At 42.1% G+C, this 21,473-nt stretch overlaps 1 protein-coding gene across 4 annotated transcripts in view; it reads right to left on the bottom strand.

Moving 5' to 3' along the window:
• Ltbp1 (latent transforming growth factor beta binding protein 1) overlaps window positions 1-21,473 on the bottom strand; it is a 374,464-nt gene that overhangs the window by 48,540 nt on the left and 304,451 nt on the right. For 3 of the 4 annotated variants that reach the window (XM_050162975.1, XM_050162977.1, XM_050162978.1), the window contains 2 exons: window positions 18,968-19,090; window positions 12,424-12,549 (listed from right to left, as the gene is read on the bottom strand). In XM_050162975.1, the coding sequence (XP_050018932.1) occupies window positions 12,424-12,549; window positions 18,968-19,090 (249 nt within the window). The remainder of the gene's footprint in view (window positions 1-12,423; window positions 12,550-18,967; window positions 19,091-21,473) is intronic. The other variant, XM_050162976.1, reaches the window with a different exon arrangement.

Here is a 21,473-nt window from a genome sequence, read left to right as displayed (position 1 = left end):
TTTGGAAGGACCTCCTGTCCTTAAACAGGTCTTAACACAAGAAATACCATCATACTGAAACCTAGAAACCAGGGCACTGTAGGCTCCAAAGATGTTTATTGAAAAGACTCCTGGAAAAACACATACCAGGCTCCCTTGGTGTGCTGGTCTCAGGAAGACCCAAGCTGATAGCTAGAATGGATGTCCTTCCATCTTTTCATTGAGGAAAATGACCTACTATTTCAGCTGAGAGCTTCCTGATCACCTGTAATTGATATATTTGGGGCCAGGATTTTAAGGAAATGGTTACTTAAAAGGGCCTTGTGTTAGAAGGGACATAGGGCTTCTGTGCAGGAGAATCTCAGGCCTCACACTCTTTCTTGAAAGGAGTAGAGGTTGACCAGAAGACAGGAAACCCCAGCCAAGAAGTGGAACTGAAAGACGTTAGCAGAATTTCTGCCCAAAGGAATTTTAAAATGGCATGGCTGCTGGCCCAGGGGAGATTAAGGTATTTCTCAGAGCATAGAGGAAAGCCAGCAGTGAGCAGGAGATGAGCAGAGTCCTGAAGAAAAAAAATAAAATTTAGCCAATAGGAAATTAAAAACTGGATTTGGAGAGCACCCAGACAATACAATAGGATATTGTAGAACCTTTCTAAAAAGGTCCACTGAGGTCTGGCAGTGTCCACGGGTCTGGAGAATATGGTCCTTATGTGTTATGGATAGTAATTTAGTTCTGGGAAATGGGCGAGCCAGAAAAAGAGCAAAACCAATGTCTTTGTATAGTCTGACTTCCATGCCAATAGAAGAAACAGAGAGAAGGGCAGGAGAAAAAAAAACTGTGGGGGAATTGATGGTCACAAATCTATTTGAAGCATCCTAAGACACACTATAAGAAATGACAGAGGCCAGGACGTCTAGAAAACAAGGCTGGCCAATGAGAGGCCTTACTTTAACCAATCCCTCCCCTCACCTTAGGAAACACACCCTTGGAGATCAACTCAAGTGGTTACTTTAAAATGCAGAGACTAGACTCCTGTTTGATTTCTAAAAGCAGCTTTTGGGTCCAGACAAATATCAGCTCAACTCTGATATTTGCCAGTCACGGCAGAGTACACCAATTCCTCACTTACAGTTACAGACATCGAAAACCAACCTCACAGTCACAAATAGAATCCTGATTATCTATTCCAGTGGTTATCATCCTTCCTAATGCTGTGGCCCTTTAATACAGTTCTTTACATTGTGCTGCCCCCCCAAGCATAAAATCACTTTCATTGCTACTTCATAACTATAATTTGGCTACTGGTATAAATCGCAATGCAAATAACTGTGTTTTCCTGCTGGTCTTAGGCGAGCTCTATAAAAGGGGGTTGCGTCCCACAGACTGAGAACCTTTGATCTAACCTGAAAAGGAGGAAGGGCTCTCCGACTCTCTCTTGCCATATCTAATACCATGTCCCCCTGGTTTTATCTCTTGCTTCTGTCTCCATTCTCTTCTCTGGGCTCCAACCTTGACTGAGGTTTCCCCGTCTCACAGCTGGCTGACTGCAATGGCCTCCTAACTTGGTTTTGTGCTTTTAGACCCTCAGGAGGAACACGGATTTATTACTCATAATAATGAAATGATTAAACTTCTAGAAATGTTCAGTCAAGTAAGTTTCTGTTTAAACATTGTTCTGGTTTGAATATGTGTCCCCCACAGAAGACGTGTGTGTCAGACTCTTCACCTCAACCCACGGTGCTGCGTAGGAGGCTCTAGTAACTTAAGAAGACAGGTCTACCTGGAGAAAATGAGTCACAAAGATGGTCCTTGGAAGTGTTTTGCCTAGGCCCACTTATGGTTTCTTTCTCTCTGCTTCTTGTCTACCACAAGGTAAAAATTTCTTCTACCCCGTGCTCCTGACCCCATTTTCCTAGGACCTACAAAAGGGCAACTGTATTATATTCTCTTGTTGATGTAACAAAATATTTGGCATTATTGTTTCAAAGGCAGTAAAATTATTTTTTTATTTTTAATTATTTTTTTAAGAACAATCTTTTCTTATTTTACATACTAATCCCAGTTCCTACTCCCTCTCCTCCTCCCACTCCAACTCCATCCACTCCTCAGAGAGGGTAAGGTCACAGCCACAAGAAAGAGTATGACCACAGAGACCATGCAGGAAACAGCTTAAAGGACAGCCAGCACCCTACTTACTGCGTTTCCACACAATATACATGTAGCATGAAGATTAAGAAGCTGATATATAATAAAATTAATGTTTGTAAACAGCAGTATTGAATAAGGGAAGCAACTGATGAGTAGATATTATGTAAATCCATTGAGAGGCTGTTGAAAGCCAGGCAAAATAAACTACAATCAGAGAGTAAGAATGACTACTAGTTACGTGGGACTCAGGGCAGGATGGAGGTCCATGATCATTTAACATCACTGGGAAGTTTAGAGGAGGGTTTGCGGGACAGTTCCTAAATATGCTGAGCCTGTAAAAGCTAAGCTGTGCCTTTACAAAAAACATGCTTTTAAAACTATCTTTAAAAAAATTTTACTGGTGTATGTGAGTCTGTGAGAGTATATGCCATGCACATGCAGGTACCCACAGAGGCCAGAAGGGGGCATCAGATCTCCTGAAGCTGGAATGACAGGCATTTATGAGCTGCCTGACATGGGTGCTGGGAACTGAAGTTGGGTTCTTGGAAACAGCAGAAGGCATTCTTAACAGTTGGGCCATCTCTCAAGTCCCAATTCTATACTTTTAAGTATGAATTTAAAATAGCCTTTATAAAAAGCTAATTTATATTGCTACATTTGCAGGCTAGAGACACTGGATTTCCAAGGGTCTTTCATGTCCCCATTTCCCAGGAGTACAGTATTGGGGCACACACACTGTATTCGACCATGAAGGGATTCTACCACAGTAGTCTTGATCATTACTTCCTGCTCATTGTAATCTGTTCCTAAGCCTTTTTTTTTAAAACTGCAAAATAGAGGCAAGCTATTTTTTGCTTATTTAAAAGAATGCAATCCCAGAAAAAGACTACATATGTGATACACTATATCTTAGTGCTTTACCTGTATTTTAGTAAGACCTACTGCAAGTCATAGGGAGGCATATGAGTCTTGTTGACAACTGTGTCTAGTCCTTATAAAAAGTGATGAAGCAATATCATGGAAGGATTTTACTAGTGTCTTGGTGAATATAGTTACATACTCAGAACAGACTGAAGCTGTAATACTATAGGATATGGGAGTTGGACACATTGACTGCCTGAGACTGTGATGCCATAGGATGTGGGAGTTGGACACATTGATTGTCCACGACTGTGCATGTTTCTAGGTGGTTCATTCAGAGATGCTGAAGCTGAGTCAGCACCAGCTTCTCTGGGAGTTACCTGCTAGGCCCAGAGTGGCTTCCAATCCTGGGCCCTTCTGACTCTGCATACCTTTTCAGACATTCAAAAGGAAACATTGTTAGAAAGTGCTCATTTATACAGAGGTAAAATATGCGTGAGGTTTTAACTTTGTGGGTTTTTTTAAAATACCCCAAGGAGCCCTAAATTTTAAGTGTTTAAATATTCCCCCATTTTCATTCCCGGTAGACTAAAGACAAAGAAATAAGATAAATAACAGAAGGTTCTTTTTATGTCACTCAAAGAAGGTCAGGAATGGACAGTCTCATGAATGAAGTCTTACAAGGCTCACTTAAAGAAAGAAACATCCACAAAAGCACACATCACGTCAGGATTACATTTCAAACCAAACTGACAAGCTCATTCCATGAACGACCAAGAGAGTGGAGGAAGCTGTCTGACCCTAATGCCTTTCCTCATTGAGGGAGCTTGAAGAGCTCGAGCTCAGTTTCTGGAAAGGTCGTTTGTGTCATTAAATAGCTTGGAACGCAAGCACTTTGTGCTTGGCAAGGACTTCCTGCCGGAGACCAGGGCTACAGAGCAGTGCTAGGGGCACAGCCTAGGGAAACATGGCTTGGTCAGCTATCTGTTTCCAACAAAACCTCGATATTTCACACAGAGATCCAGAACTGCGTATCTGGGCCAATGAAGAAAAAAAATAATTAAGGTTGTTTTTCATGAAACAAGCCCATGTTTTTGTTTTTATCTAGTTAGAGACAGCCTCTGGCTTTTCTGGAACTTGTGGTGATTCTCCTGCCTCAGCCTCCAGAGTGTTGGGATTACAGGTATGTAAACTCTCCCACCAGCTGATTTTCTTCTCAGAAAAGCAAAACAAACAAACAAACAAAGCAAAAAAAAAAAAACCCATAGAGTGCACTGCCTATATCTCTTCAGAGAAATAAGAAAGTTATTTCTGGATGTGAAAGCACATTTGCCATTTTCTTCCTATGTCTTTGCACCAAGGCTAAGATGCTAGCATATGAAACTAGAGAAGTGACCGAAAGGGGGAAGTCTATTATAATTGTTAAGGAAAAGAAATATTTCTAAAATCTAAAAGAACAACATAAGAAGCCTTCAATATATGACCACTTTTCTACCCTGAAGGCGTTCATGAAGGACAATTATGGAAAATGGAGTACATGGGTCCCACTGTAAATTACATCCATGCTGTTCAGGGAAAGTTCTCTCCAGGAGGCCAGGAAACACCCTGTGCTCCAGCTGTATGCAACTGGATAGGTTTCTTTTTCTGCATCTCTCAAGAGACAAAACACACGGAATATGCATGTGTGTTTTTATTCTGCCATAAGTTTTATAAATGCAGTATTGCTTTGCCTTAGCACATCTATTAGTAAACATTTACATCTCCCATGTATTAGTTAATAGCTTTACACTTTGATACTAGCTTGCTTTGAGAGTATAAAGGTCTTATTCTAAATTCCAAGCCACACCGTACATTGTGTTTTGCTACACCACTTCTTAGGCTAAGTGGCCAGTGTGGACTGGGAGAAAGCCCTTAGCATAGGCCAAACATATCAAACCCCAGATTCATCTTTTTGACACATAGGCCCCAGAGGCAACATAAAATCGGCCAAAGAATTTTCTTTTTTTTCCTCACTATTCTAATTTTTCTCTTTCTATATTCCAATCGAAAGCCAAGAAAGATCAATTATAAAACCACAGAAAATAGACAGTATACCTCTAGAAATACTAGGCCCAGTGCTTCAGGCAAGAAAGCATTAGTGCTGGCCAGAACTTCCATATAACAATTAAGACACTGAAACAATTTGAAATGTCAAGCTTTTGGTGGGTGAATGAAAAAGTTGAGTTGGCTGTGTGACATTCTTAGGGAAACACAGAAGGTGATGAATTAAGGAAAATCATAGAAAAATTAATTACTATGCTATATTATGCATGACTTTAATTTTGGATTTAAAAATAGAGCTAGTAAGCCATCAACACATAGACCTAGACCTGGGGCTACCAAATAATTTCACCCACAACAATATAATCTGGGTGATGTATATTCTGTAAGCACTGATAATGCAAATTAAACATGTTTTAAATATCCCTACTTGTAGGTAACAAAGGAAACAAGTGACAGGAACTGAAGTGCCTGTGTAAGAAGTGCTAAGATAGTAATAACAACACAGTTACAGAGTAAGCTCTGGGGGCCAGATTCTAGTCTGCGCTGGTAGTGCCAACACATACCCAACTCACGTGGGTCGCAGGGGAAATGAGGTAGTGCTGCTTTAATGACTTACCCAGGCCACACAGCTGAGAAGGAGCTGGAGGTCAGGTTCCCATACTCAGATCCCTCAACCCCACTGTCAACTGCTCTGTGCCTGACCATGACTTGGGACATGCTTCGCAAGATAAAGAGACTTTGCGAGCGTGCACACATGCTTGGCTCAGGGTAACCTTGTTACAAAGGTTTCCCGATGTGTCATGGAGCAAAGACAACACTCCCCCTACCATTCATTCACCGGGTACCTGTTATGCCCTAAGTAATCCCAGTGACATCCAAAGGGCAGGGAGGGCAAAACTGAAAACGGCCCGCCCCTCCTCCCTGGCCTGAGAGTCTTGCAATGGCTGTGACAATAGCAACACAGGCACAGAGGAGGGGTGTTGAAATAGGAGTGGCGAGGCTGCGTCCCCGGCACCCGGCCGCCCGCATGGCTAGCTTATGCCTGAAATAATTACACGGAAACTGTATTCTTTCAAACACTGCCTGGCCCGGCTAGTTCCAGCTTCTTATTGGCTAGCTCTTACATATTCTTCTAACCCATTTCTAATATTCTGTGTAGCCCATGAGCTGGCTTACCAGAGAGGATCTTAACCTGCGTCTGTCTGGAGTGGGAGCATCATGGCGACTCACTCACTCAGCTTCTTTCTCCCAGCATTCTCCTCTGTCTACTCCGCCTACCTAATTTTCTGTCCTATGAGGGCCGAGGCAGTTTCTTTATTATTAACCAATGAAATCAACAGATAAGATACAAGACCCACCTCCATCAGAGGGGGACAGTGGAACTGGAGAAGAAAAAGCAGAAACAGGAATTCGCGTTCACTAAGGGGTGAGAAAGTCTGAGGAAATGGTCGAAAGTGCTCTGGGAGTGTGCAGCATTTGGATAAAGACCCCGGAAGGAGAGCTGAGGACCTCTGCACTCCTTATTAACACAATAAATGTCCTCATCGTTGCATCTAAAAGCATATCAATTAATACCTAACCCACCCACAGGCTTGTTGTAGAGGTCAAATGAGAAGAAAGGCATGAGGGCTTGAAGTAGTGCCTGATCAGTGGGAGCTCCCCGCATGGCAGCTAACAACTGTGAATGTTGTTTTACCAGCCATCATGGGCCCATTCCCTGCCCACTTGCATGGGGAGTCCAAGATGTCTGCCTGCGTAACTGCTTCTAACATGACATGTGGAGCAATGCAATTTAGATCTGAAGTGTGAAAATACGGAAACACCTCGTAAGAGCTTCCAATGACTTACAAAGACCTCTCAATGTAGATTATACCAGAAGAGTGGTCAAAACGTGTAGCTCAGGCCAGGTACCAAGGGTGCGTGAGGCCATCCATACAAGGTATGCATTGTCTGTTCCCATTTGATGACTTTGTTTTTTGATAATCTCATGTCTGTTATTGGGTTGCAAGCAAAGAGTGGATGACTTTGCCTATCTTTGGGCTTTTAAAGGCCAATAGATGGCAAAGAGGCCGAGAAAGAGTTCCAAAAACTTCTGCTTCTATTAGGAACACGTATCATATGGGAAAATCTGGATCCAAGGCCTGAAGGCAGCTTATTCCATCAAAATTCCCTCTGCTCTCTCTCTCTCTCTCTAATGACTTAAAATCCATTTTCATCCCCTTGCTGAAGCGTGTTCACTGGCAGAGTGAATATGAATAGTAACTCTCACAAATGGAACCCATGTCCTTTACTTGAAATAACGTCTGAGTTTTTCCCCTTTTTTTCTACATGTGGTAGACAATATATGCCCTTGTTAAATCCCCCCTCTTTTTTTCATCCAGCAAAGGTAAGAAACACTCAAATTGTTTTTCCTTAGTAGACCTTTCGGTTTCAGACCTGCGAATGACTAAAAAAATAAACCTGAAATTCTTCCGCCCAAGCAGCAGGATGTAATCTATTTTGGGTCGGGGTACTTTAACATCATTCTTGGCTAAATCGCTTTCAGAAATATTTCTCTTTAATGATGGATATGAAGTTCAGTCTTCCGTCCACAAAGCTACTGATGCCTTGGTGTTCTGTGGGCAGTGGGTTTATACTTTCATGCTATACTGGGCAGAGCGAATGTACCTCAAGGTCAAACACACAGCAAACTTGCTTCCTGCTCATTATTTTCTAGAGTGGAGTTGCCCAGTGATGACAAAATTAGCCACAGGTCCAAAGTCACCTTGTGTCATTCGCATGGCCGCCACTCCTATCAATAAGCTTCCAGAAGCCAGCTGTCTGTGATAGGTGAACTTCTATGTCTTCTTTTACTGAATGAGCATGTGAGCAAGGAATGACTTAAAGTCAGCACCCAAGAAGGGTCTTTATAGTTCTCTAACAGTAGGATTTAATTTTGTGGAGGCTGAGGAGAAACTTCCAGACCTCTGAGTTCCAGCTAGAGTTATAAGAGGTCCCCGCTCTGTCCTGCAGATCTCAATCTGTATCACAATTGTCACGAAGACTGGGACAAGCCATTCATCACACGTTCAGTCCCAAGAATGAGAAGTGACAATAGCGGTATCGTCATTATTGGTGGGAGGGGGAGCGCAGCAGTGGAACATAGAATTAAAACAAAAGCCTTTCATCTTTTCTTTCCAATAGGAAAAAAAAGTAATGCCAGACATGCATCCGATTATGAAAGCGGAACTTGCTTCCAAGAGTAATTGTAGATTCCCAGTGAGGTTGTCTCCTTTCCATAGATCCCTGCTCCCCTCTACTGCCCCCAGCCTTCTGCACTCCCAATACACCAGAGGGGTGCACTGGCTGTCACCACAGAGCCTGCACTGAGATCTCTCAGCCAGAGCTCACACTTTACATGGGGACTTACCCTCATGTCGTGTTGATTTGGTTTTTATTCTTCACGCTGGGGATAGGGCAGAGGCCTTCTGCTCATCACTTTGAACCTTTGGCTATTTGCTGAAGGTTCTCTGTCACTTGGGAGTCAGAGAACAGTTTAAACTAACAGGCATTTAATGTGGATCTTTTATTCAAACACAAAGTAAATTTTTTTCATTTACCTAGTTACAGAAGCAGAACAGTCAATTCTGCCACCCTTATTAGTGTAACATCAGCTTCCTTTCTTGCTCTAGATCTCGTGGTTCCCTAAACCCAACTCTACGTATTCCTTTTATTCACGGGCTTTATCATTTACACGATTAGTTTATTGTTTCAAAGAAATGGAGGTCTGTTTTGGGTGGTGGCCAGTGAAGTTGCTCCAGTACTTAGGATTGTCATTTGCCTATAAGGCATTCCTGAATGCTTGTTGAGTTCTAGGAAGATAGCCCTGTGGTAGAAAGCTTACTTAGTGTGTGTGCAGTCCTAAGTTTCAATCCTAGCGATGAAATAGATAAAAACAAACACACTGCTTGCCGAATGCATGAATGAAAATGCTTATGGACCGTGGGACTTTAGGAAGGGTTTGTTGCACATGGCAACAGAAGAGAGAAGAAGACGCCCAGATAGCACGGCTGACCAGTAGAGGAAAACAATGAAGAAAGGATCCCTACATTCTGCAGATCACCAGTGTTTTGTTATTTTGTTGACTCCTTTGGATTCTTATGAAACAAGTGTGGCCATTCTATCATGTGAGTCAGCTTCAAAGACATGTGATGTTCCCAGCGCCACTGGATTACAACACAAATCCTCACTAAGCCCCGACATGCGATGGGTATGAAGCCAGAGGCAGAGTGATAGAGTCAGGGAGCCAGCGAGGCTTCTGCCCAGGGGCTCAGGAGAGTCCGATGGCTCCCAGTGTTTCTGCCTCCTTTTCGGGCACAGGCATTCTGCTAATGATGATGAAGCCATGCCCTGAGCTGGCTAGTGAAAACCATGACAAAATACCATTTGTGTAAATTAAAATTTCACAATAAAAAAATTAAAAAATTAAAGAGCAAAAAGAACTGGGAATTTTAAAGTAAATGGATAGAGCAAAATGGGTTATAAGAGGGCGATGTAAGGGAAATAAGGAACTGCACCACCATTTTACCCACCACACAAGAGCTCTGGTTACACGGCGAGAAGAATGAAGCAGAAGACAAGCTGTAACCAAGAGACAGCACGGAAGGGTAAGATGGCATCCATCTTAAGCGCCCTGTTAACCCGTGATTTCCTAACATCCAACTCTGGGATTTACAATGTATATGCACACGTACAAACATACGATATAATGTATATAATGCGATATGTATATCACATTATATAGAACATGCTACACCATGTAGTTATTTATCTATCCACAAAGCACAATTATGTCCTGTGATTCAAATATAAATGAACAATGTATCCTACAGAATATGTCCCTGCTCAATCTTGATCTCCCCCTCCTGCGATAGAGGCTCTGTACGGGCAAGAACTATCTTGTACCGTTGCTTCAGAGCAGCGTCTGTCACCGTGCAGGCATCCAGTAGAACTTCAGTGAATGAATGACTAATAACTAATTATTCAGGAATCTTCTTCCCCATCCCCATTCGAGCTTTGAATGACATTCGACCTTCTGCTCCCAGATACCACACACAGGTAAGGGAGATGAAAGCCTGACGATGTCATCTTACCACAGAGGTGGCCAAGCCGCTTCAAACCATTTAAGACTGAAGATCTGCCTCTTGATTTAGTCATTACGCTGGACACTGACAACTGCCCAAGATCTGGGGGGACCAGGAAAGGGTCCCGCATTTTCTTTTGGCTATGCCAAGCCCACTTCATTGTGCTCCTCCTATCTTGTCTACCCTGGTTGAGGCAAGTGTGTCGCTGCCAGCAGTGACATGGCTTCAGCTGCTTAATTAGAGGCTCAGAATGAAGTTGGTGAATGGACAGGGACCAAGGGTGCCAACCACTTCTCAGCATTAATACAAACACTATGCACACTAGCTCCATTGCCAAACCCTGATCACATGAGCTGGCTTTGTCCTACGCCACAGCCAAGGGTTGAATGAGGACAGCACTATTGCCATAAGTTTCAGACTTAATCCAACAAAAGAAAACTTGGACCAATTGAGTGTATTGGATTAATCCCTAAAAACAAAATCTTTACGGAACTTATTCAAGAAGAAAAATAACATGTTTAATAATCAGTTGTACTACCATACATCATTGTAATATTCTAAAATTACCCTTTATTACTTGTAAAATGTCCAGACTGGGGAATATGGAGGTATGGACCAAATATCAAAGAGAGCAGTCTACAAACACAGCGATTTACAAAGCATTAGACATTTTCTAAAAACACATTTTAAAAATCAGGCCCTTGCCAAGTAAATGACCAACCAAATTAGAGTTGCAAGCAAATTAGAGCGATTATGTAACTCCCAATTTGCAGAAATCAGTGTTTAAAAAGGTACAGGATGAAAGAAAAATTAGTCCATCTAAAAGGCAAATGCACACGAATCTGCTAGCCCTCGCTCTATTTGTCTGGAACAACAGCTTCGATGCACGAGCATCCGAGATGATGCATCCTTTTCAGAGCATCATGGTACAACCACCAGCTGTAGCAACTTGTACCACATCCCAGGGAAGGAAGACTTAACTGCCGGTGATTTAGAGTGGAGGGGGAAAAGTAAGCCTGCATCTTTCTGGAGACGTGGGGTTCTGCGAATTTGCCCTGTCAGTGTGAGGCAAGGCAGCACCGACCTCAGCCGGGGGAAGAAGCATGAGCTCACGCAGTGTCTTCTCAAAAGGCTACAGTCGCGGGGCCCCAGACATAAACTTAACATAAAACATGAAGCACCAAAGCCCGAGCTCCTTGTAAATCTCCCATCGCCCACGTTACAATGCCGCCTTCCTCTCTTTCCCTACTTGGGATTCTTTCCAAACCCTGTGCTCTGGTCGCTCCAGCTCTACCCTGCACTATCTTTCTCCCGTCGCAGCCAAATCTGGTCTCCATGTTTTGTCTGCTCAGCAGGAGAACAATTTCAACAATCTCCGTTTTATAAGATCAGTTTATACCTCCCAATATAATAATTGGTTTCAGCTGAACCTGGATGCCGGTCCTCGGCTGGGTTCCACTGCTGTACTAGTAAGAGAGCAGACTCTTCCTGCAACAGGATTGTTTTTTCAGAGCAAAGAATCCGGGTACTCTTTTAGGCCTAGAATAGAACACTTACAAGGTACTTCTCCAAAATTCAGTCAAGTTTCAATACTTAGATCATAAAAAAAATACAGTGGACTTACGATCACGGCAATCTTAGCTTCCTTTAAAAACCATTCAGATGGATTTTTCTTTTATTTATCAGACTATAATATCATAAAGAGCATAGGAACTAGCAGCTGTTGCTGTGACTTGCAGAAACAAAGAGACTGCAAACAGATATTGGTGCTATCTAAATGTCTTACTTACAGTCTAATGGACCTTTGTGGGATCCTATACAAGGGGGAAAGGAAGGAAAGGGAGGAGCTTAGTGGTGAGAAGAGGAGAGGTATAATTCCAGACACTCTCCATTCCCAATACTACAAAGAAACCTAGCAAGACATTGCAGTTTATGAACAGAATAAGCAAGATGACTTACACCAAGGATAATCAAAACAGAAAAAAAAAAATGTCATGGGGTCTACCCAGAATCCTCAGCTGCGGCTGGTTTCACTCATGAAAGTAGCTGGAGTATGGGACCCGCCTGTGGGTATTTTCACCACCACAGCCTTGGGTTATTCTACTTGTAAATGCCAGCAACTGCCAGGCTATGCTTTCCAGTATGGGTCACCTTGACATACAGAAGCCTTGAGTCATGAATTACGTCTTAGGGCCTTTCTGCCTGTTCAACTGAAAGCCATTCTCAATTATCCCAAAGTTACAGGATTTCCTACAGGTTCTCTTACCTTGGCACGTGCGGCCATCTGCAGAGATGGAGAACCCTTGTTCACAGGCACAGTGGAAAGAGCCCTGTGTGTTTAGACACTCCCCATGAGGACCGCAGAGCCCCGGCTGTGCGCATTCATTAATGTCTGCAATGGAAAAGATTTAACAAATATTTGAAAAGAGATCTATTTTGTTTTCCTCTAATACCAGTCACACAGTAGGGAAAACCTATTGTTTATTATTTATTTATTTAGTTATTTACGTTTGGGGCAAAGAGGCGGGAGATGTAGTCTCAAATGCTGATGGCAAAATATGGAGAAAGAATTAGCAAAAGCAGGTGTGTGGGAAAAAAAACCCTGCCATATAAACATATAACTATTAATATTTGACCCCAAACCCCTGAGTAGTGTGCTGTCTACTCCCCTCTCAAAATAGCTAGAGAGGTGCTGCTGGGGGCTGCAAAGATAAAATCTGGAAAATCTTTTCTTTTGGGGCCAAACCATAGCACCTGTCCAATTAGAGACCACAAGACAAGTCCAACTGTCAGAAGGGGCAGAGACTAGCATGACCCCCATGGGCAGTGGCTAGTCAACCATGGCAGCCTATATAAATAGCTGTCTCCAATGTTTAATTCAGAATCAGCCTGCTTGAGACATAGCAGAGCCTTGGGGAATATTAATAAACAACCTGAGAAACAATTATTAATGAGAATGCTGTCTCTTCCTTCTCCTTCCTCCCTTCCTCTCTCTTTCTCCCTCCTTCTCTCTCTCTCCCTCCCTCCCTCTCCCTCTCTCTATCAATCTCTTTTTCTCCCTCCCTCTCTCTTCTTCTCTCCTCCCTCCCCCCTCTCCCTTTCTCTTCCTCTCTCTCTCTCTCTCTCTCTCTCTCTCTCTCTCTCTCTCACACACACACACACACACACACACAGCTACTCTATCACACCTGCTTCTCTCTTTCCCAGGATGCGGACTTCCTCAAGGCCAGGCACGCCTTATGTATAGTACCTAAGCTCATAAATGCCACTCCATAAATATCTGCTGGATATATTAGAAATAAATTCCAATCTCTACTTCCCTGAAAATGAATAATGGAAACAAATAAGGGGAAAAGAAGGCCAGAGAAGTTATGATTCGCATGACTTTGGGATGTTGAGATTCGAGGGGGTGAAGGGTTTAGTGTAATACTTATCATACACCTAGAAGTCCAGAAGGGGCTGCTATTTATGGTTTGTAGCTGATGCCATGGGCAAAGGGTGAGCATCTTAGGTTCTGTTTGTCCTTAAGCTATTTTTGCTTCCCAGGCCAGAGCGACAGAAGCACTCTAAGTACTGATAACATGTGGAGTTAGAAAGCAGAATGTTCCTTCAAATCATTTCTAATCGTGTTGGCTAACAGTGCCTTCGATGAGAAAAGCACAGGGAAGCCAGAGGCAGCTTCCCTAGTCACAGCCATACTGATACGTGCAGGGGCTCGTGCCCTGCATTGTCCTGCCTGGCTCACTTATCTGTGTCGCTCATGACTCTGTCCTGCTTGAGAAGCTCAGGACGTGTGAACCATGAGTTCCTTCCCCTTCGCACTGTATATCAACCATGCCGTAAGTATCCACCATAAAATTTCTTCCCGTGTTACTACTCTACTAATGGAACAGTGATTGGTTTGGGTTCCTTTAGGGACCTAATGTCTGAAAAAAAAAATAATCACATGCCCTCAGCAGTATCCAGGCAGGTTACTTTCTAACTTCTTGAAGTTCCTTAGGGTCTCTCTTGCCTTTTACTAAAGAGGTCCTCAATATTTCTTCTTAGAAGTTCATCTGTATTTCAGTTCGAGCCGTTTCTAAATGCTCTCCAGAAGTAGATGACTAGGACGGAGCCCTGACAAACATGAAGCTCACCGTGGAACAAGCAGGACGTATGCGTGCTTTTAGCAAAGTCCAGACCTGGTGGATGCTAGAGCATGCTGAGCTACAATCCCACTCTTTCCCTGACAAAGCTGCCACTTTGTGTGCATACGGGTCTTCTGGAGGCTCTTCGACCTGTCCTACTAATCACAGGACTGCTAATCACAGTTGTAAGACAATGTCTAACAACCATTGACTTATCGCCTTGAGTTCTCCATAGCCACGCAATTTAGATTACTTGGCTTACCCACTACTGAAACAAAGAAAGGAAACAACAGACCATCCAGAGGAACAACCAGCAAAATAGAAACATGCGCAGAATGGGAGAAAATCTATTCAGCTATAGTTTACGCAAGGACTTCATACCTAGAATATGTAAAGAGCTTCAAAAATTAAACATGAAACAAACAAATCTTCCAATCAGTAAGTGGAATAATGAGCTGAATAGTCAATTCTCAAAGAGGAAACACAGACAACAAGTATTTGGAAAGGGATTCCACACTTCTGTCTATGGGGAAAGTGCCAATTAGATTGCCTTGAGGTCCCATCTCGCTGTGTCAGGCAGGCTGTCATCAAGAAAACAAATGACAATGGACACTGCTGAGGAACCTTTATTCACTGCTCATGGAAATGTAGGATGATGCAGTCACTATGGAAACCAATCTGGAGATTTCTAAAATATTTAAAAATAGAAGTATCATGTGATATAGCTATACCTCTCCTGGGCGTCTATCTACCCAACGGACTCAAGTCAATACGCCACAGAGATACCTGCATATCATATTCGGATTTATTGCCACACTGCTCACAATGGCTAGGAAATGGAACAGCCTTGACATCCATCAACAGATGAATGGCTAAAAAATATGGTATATATAAACACAATAGGAATTTATTCAGCCATAGAGAAAAATGAAATCATGGAATTTGCAGGGAAATGGATGGAACTGGAAATCATTATGTTCAGAGAAATAAGTCAGACTCGGAAAGACAAACACAGCATGTTTTTCCTCATATGGGAATTCTAGACCTGAACTTGGGTGCATATGTACACATGTACACGTGGGGGGTGTCAGCCATGAAACTAGAAAGGGGCCATGAGAGGGGTAAAGATCTTACAGGAGGAGGGGCAGGAAAACAAGCCTAATTGAAGGCATGTGACATGAAAGCAGAAGAGACACAACTGGGGGTGGAGGAGCAGGAAAGAGGGGGCCCAGGAGGCTAGGAAGGAAAGTAGGGACCGACAAGCACAAAGTATGTACAAACACTCTACGATAAAACCCAACACTTTGTATGCTACCTTTAGAAGCCAACATAAAATGAAAAGAAAGTCAGTAGAAATCAGTTGTATTTTCCTCTTCTCATTTTCGTATCTGTCAAGGACACGCAGCTCATCTTCTACCTGCCTGTTTCTCAGTATGATTTCACAGTCTTGTTTTTTACAAAGCCTTTGCTTCTGTCTCTTCCCCACCTGTGAATAATCCATTACATGGGCAACATGAACGCTAACCTCCTTTTGGACTTCAGTTCAGTTCTTCCCCTCCAACCCGGCACCTCCATGTGGTCAAGGAGCTCCGCCGGCCCGAGCGTTAATATCGAACGCAAGCTCATCTGCCACACTCCTCAGGGTCCCTAAGACTTTCTGCTGTTACTCTGTGGCTCCATGAAGCCCTTTAAAAGCTACCAAGCCTTTGCAGTTTTATGTGGTAAACACCATACGTAAAGGTTTTTTTTTCTTTTCAAGGAAGTCATCGGTTAGCAAGGACCTGTCTAAAAAGTTTGACGACAGGAACTGCGGGCGCATTCCCAGACTTTCTTCCAGGAAACTGCTGAAAAGGAACAACACGAGGATCTGAAGCTCGAGAAACATGTGCGTTCAATTTGGATTGTACTTATTGAAGCATTCATTTCTGAGCTATGCCGCTAGTAACTCCGAGCCGAAAGCCAGACTATATTTAAGTTGGATTTCTTTCACGGGTCCGGAATGCCATAGAAATTCACAGTTTGGCATGCGCAAGCCAAAACGTGAAACTGAAGTGTGTTCTGAATCTCTAGTGTACCCTGCCACATTCCTGAAGAGACTATTAACATGGAATTTCCATACCATCTGCACATCACCATTAGTTTGGGGGGACAAAGAGAAATCTTAAGCACACTTGTGACTGAAGATGTCTTGACTTCAGCACACTCGGCAAGGCTGCCAAAGTTTATGCCTCTCGCATAGTTTCTCAACAATGGTCCCTGGGTAGTAACATTACCATCCATTACCCTTTCAGCGTCAGGGCGGACTCTGAAACCTGGACCTCTCAACAGACCACTGACATGATCATGGGATTAGAGAAGCGTGGGCGGAGTCAATGATCACAAAGCCGCCTCCAGCGACAGCAGAAGAGATCACTCCAGAGAGGTGAGTTTGCATACTCTTGTGCAAACTGCCTACTAGGAGGAAATGAGCAATGCCACAGATTCTTACATATTCCTTAAACTGCACATAGGACCTGCTTCAGAAATGCCAGTGAGAAGGCACTTCCTGCCAAACCTGATGACCTGAGCTGGATTCCTGGGTTTCACGTGGAGGATGAAGAGAACTGACTTCTGCAAGTTGTCTTCTGACCTCCATGTGTGGGCACGTATACAGACACAAACACATGTGCACGCAAGCACACACGCACATACACACACACAAGAAATGCTTATCACATATCTGAACTCAAATTTTTCAAGTTGACACATCCATTTATCCTGAGAAAAGAACGCGACCCAGAAGAAAGGCGATTTTCTAGCGACTGACAGTCATTAACCACCACGGTTTTGGAGAAGTCACATCTTTGATCTCAATCCACAGACGGGAACTTTATGTATTGAGAGAACACGGTGCAATTTATGCGTCAGATGACTGAGTGGGTTCTGGGGATCTGACGCTAGAAGTTAAATGAGACAATGTTCAGTATGAGTTCTTGGGCCATTTGTATTGAGACCAGGTTTTGCCTCTATTTAGCCAAAAGAAATTAGAAAAGAAAATATCACTTTTCAGCCAAAAATCCTATAATAAAGATCAGGATTCAAATTTCTTAGGTTTTTGAGTTTTTTTTTTCAATCTCCTGGCATTTTTATATAAATCAAGATTAATTCTGTTTAAAGTACTAAAATGGAAATATTTTGACAAAAACATACAATTCAAATGTTCCTTCTCTACAGCATCAAGTCTGAGCACATTTAATTTCTACACTGGAAAACTTAAAAACCCAGCTTCACTTATTGCATTATGAAAGTAAAGAAACACCTAATATCAAATGAAGCACATGGAGGATATTTAAGAGTTGGGACAGACCAATGAGGGAATGGATTCTAAAAGACCTTGAGGCAAAGGTCCACAGCTTTCACAACTCAGTGACACACGGGGGAAATGGCTTGTGACATCCCAATAATGCATTATATTACATTATATTACACCCTCTTTGCCAAGGACATGGGCTATCTGGAACATACCAGGGGAAAGATCATTTGTGGCAATCAACAGTAATAATAACAATAAGAATATTCATATATGTCATCTTATTGATTAGTATTTTGAATATTATGCACAATTCTATAATGGCAGAGGACCATAAAACATTCATGTACCAGAAATAAACATACATAAATATAAATCTAAGTATACATTTTCAGTGGGAAAAATAGGCATAAACCTGCGTCATTCACCATTTTTTCATGCATGCATGCATTCATTCACTCATTCTTTTTCCCTCCCCCAAGGCACTGATCTCAAGGCATCTCTCATACTAGGCAAGTGCTGTACCGCAAAGCAATGTCACCAGTACCATGCACTTAAGACTGATAAGTGGCAGCCATAAGTACAGCCATAAAATGTTGGACACAGAAGCTACCACAAACTCAAAGAAAAAGGTCAATTATGTTTTCCTGTAGAAAAATCATTTAACATCACTGTCTCCTTTGATTACAGGTTCAAATCTTAGCTCCTTACTAGCGAGGAGGGAGCATGCCCATTAGCTTCTCTGAGTCTCAGATATTCACACACAAGTGGACTATAAGGAAAGCCACCTTGTATACCTGCTGTAAACATTGAAAGTGGCACCAGCAGGGAGTGCTCGCTTTAAGTTACTGTGATGGACATATTCGTACTTGTGTTGTATTACTGTTTCCTTATTTGCATCCTGGGCCAACAGTATTTTTGTTTGGGAGAAACAACACTGATAAGCACTTTGAAAAATATGAATTCCTTATTTTCCTTATCTTAATCCAATCATCAATGAGGCTTTTTTTTTGGAAGAGAAAAAGAAAAAGTTGGTACTGAACTAAAATAGGCATCATATAAAGACAAATATTATCTCTGAGGCAAAATGAAATACATTCCTGATAGCCACAAACAAACTAAACAGTGATTTTTAATCAAGTAGCCCCAAGGGAAAGCAAAGCACAGGCGACATCAGAATCTTATAGAGTGAGAATGTGGTTTATGACACATGCAAGCTTTGTCTAATACAGTGTGGTCCAAAGCAAGAGAACCCCACGCTTGATGTAGACCTTAGAAACACACTTTCATCATGCAAAATGCCATCAGTTATGACGAATAAAGCAAGCCTATTGTCAGGAAGCACCACAGAACTGGAGAAGTATGTATGCACTGAAAAAGAAAGAGAATCATACCTTGACATCCTTTATTGTCATTCAACTGGAATCCATCTGGACACGTGCAGTCATAGGACCCCGCAGTATTGATGCAGTCTCCTCCCTGACAGACACTACTGTCTTCTAGGCATTCGTTGATATCTGCAAGCCAGTGTGGAAGTTAGGACTAAGCAAACAATATAAGGAGGATTATACATGTTATGCCTTATCAGCATCCTGTGTCAACTATGTTGTTTGGGAGAATAAATGTTGATAAGCACTTTGAAAAATATGGATTCCTGCTCTTCCTTATTTTAACTAAGTCATTAATAAGGTCTTTTGGAAGAGAGAAAGAAATGGTAGGCCCTGGACACATATACAAAATCACATAAACATGATGAACATGCATTGTGTTTTCAGTACATGATTTCAAATGGTTGGCAGGATTTATTTTTAATGAAACATTTTGGAATAATTATTATCTTAATTGTCATTTTGTTATTTTAATGATGGTCTAATTTGTTATGTTGCCCATTCTGAAACTGTTGATCTTCCTGCCTCAGCCGCCTGAATGCAAATGCCATCTAGAAATATTTTAGCTTTGAATAAACACAGAAATTATATGTTTGGCCAGGCGGTGGTGGCGCACGCCTTTAATCCCAGCACTCGGGAGGCAGAGGCAGGCGAATCTCTGTGAGTTCGAGGCCAGCCTGGTCTAGAAGAGCTAGTTCCAGGACAGGAACCAAAAAAAAAAAAAAGCTACGAAGAAACACTGTCTCGAAAATTAAAAAAAGAAAGAAAGAAAGAAAGAAAGAAAGAAAGAAAGAAAGAAAGAAAGAAAGAAAGAGAAAAGAAAGAAAGAAATTATATGTTTGACACGGTGTCTAAATATATGGTCTGGATTGGCCTGGAGTTCACAGTCTTCATGCTTCAGACTCCTAAGTAATGCATGGAAGTTCTAAACATCAAATACAATTAATTGGGAGAGGAAGAGTCACAATTTTTTATTGAACAATAATTTACATGTTTGCATCCTTCATGATAATAGAGAATACATTTTTTCAAAAAAGCACATGTTGCTAAGTTTATCTTAAGCACCCTTAAGCTCCTTGATCTATGTATAAGATCCGGTTTGAAAGTGTTTGGCAAGAGTCCCCCACCAAAGAGAAATGCTCTTAAAACCAGAACTCCAAATGCCATAGTATTAATAAAAATAAACATGTAAGTCATTAAACTGTGTTATAGATCCCCCAAATTAACATAAGAATCATTACCAAAATACAATTACCTGACAAAAGAATGTTGCTAAATTTAGAAGCAACATGAATTTAGAGAAAAGATACAAAGATCAACAAAGGTCTCCCTAACAGAAAGAATTGACTTAGTGTCTTGGCAGTAGCATGTGAATGGGGGAATCTTTGCTCATGGAAGCAACTGGAGCAGAATCCTCGTTAATTACTAGCAACCCCCCTAAACAGACTGCCTGGATTTTTAACAATTACATATAAAGCGTATGTCCAACTACAAGTGTTCCACAGCCAACCAACCCCGAGTTCTGACCGTGATGATGTGAGACAGTCCCCGTGATGCAGAGGCTCACATCAGGCAGATGTTGCTGGGGCTGTTTATTGCCACAGCATCTCCTAGCCAGAGATCATTACTCTTAACACACTCTCAAGCCCTTCCTCTGGTGTGTCTACACAGGGCTTAAATAATTAGTGTTCAAGAAAACCGAGGAACAATCCTTCCTTTGTCTCCTTGGAAGTTGGCTCCCACGGCATTTCTTGCAAGTAATTCTGATGGCTGCTGATGCAAAGGAGAATTTCAAGGAAGGTGTGAATATAGGAAGTGATACGGTCTCTCCATATTCCCCGCTGTTTCATTCAAGGATGAGGACATTGGAGTAAAGTTTCCTCATTGAGCCAAATGAACTAACTAAGGGGCTGCTATACAGAAGGGAGAAGGGAGGCTGATTGTCTCACCCCGTCAAGATAAAGTTATGATGGGTGTGTGTTCACCCACACTGGCAATGTTCCAAGCATGGCTACTATAAAACACAAAAGTATGTGACGTGCCATTTCAACGCAACTGCATTGTTGCTTTTTAAAAAATGCCTTTCCCCATCATCTATCTCTTTGAAGTATAACTTACAATAAATACAGCTCTTTTGAGAGTCCAGCTCCATGCACCGGAACATTAACATACACACTGTACAACCACCGCCACGGTGCAGGTACTGGCATCCCCCCCCCCCCACCTACTCCCAAGCAGGATCCCTCTTGTGTCTTTGGCATGCTCAGTTCTTAGTGTTTCTGACACTCATCCAAAATGCTGATTGTATCAAAAGCTTACTCTTCTTTGCCAAGTAGTATTTCATTATATAAATACAAGTCTGTTTGCCCCTTCAGTTTTTAATGAATACTTGGACTACTGCCATTTTGTCTACTTCAAACAAACATGCATGTCTTCATGTAAACACGTGCTTTCGTATTCTTTGGGTAAACTACTGGGATTTACAATAGCTGAATCCTAGAGGAGATGTTGA

The sequence above is a fragment of the Alexandromys fortis genome, unplaced genomic scaffold, assembly GCF_014885135.2.
Source record: "Alexandromys fortis isolate MF-2015 unplaced genomic scaffold, M_Fortis_MF-2015_v1.1 scaffold_148, whole genome shotgun sequence".
In the NCBI taxonomy this organism is placed as follows: Eukaryota; Metazoa; Chordata; class Mammalia; order Rodentia; family Cricetidae; genus Alexandromys; species Alexandromys fortis.
Note: the sequence above shows the minus strand (reverse complement) of the source record. Positions and strands in the feature narration are given on the sequence as shown.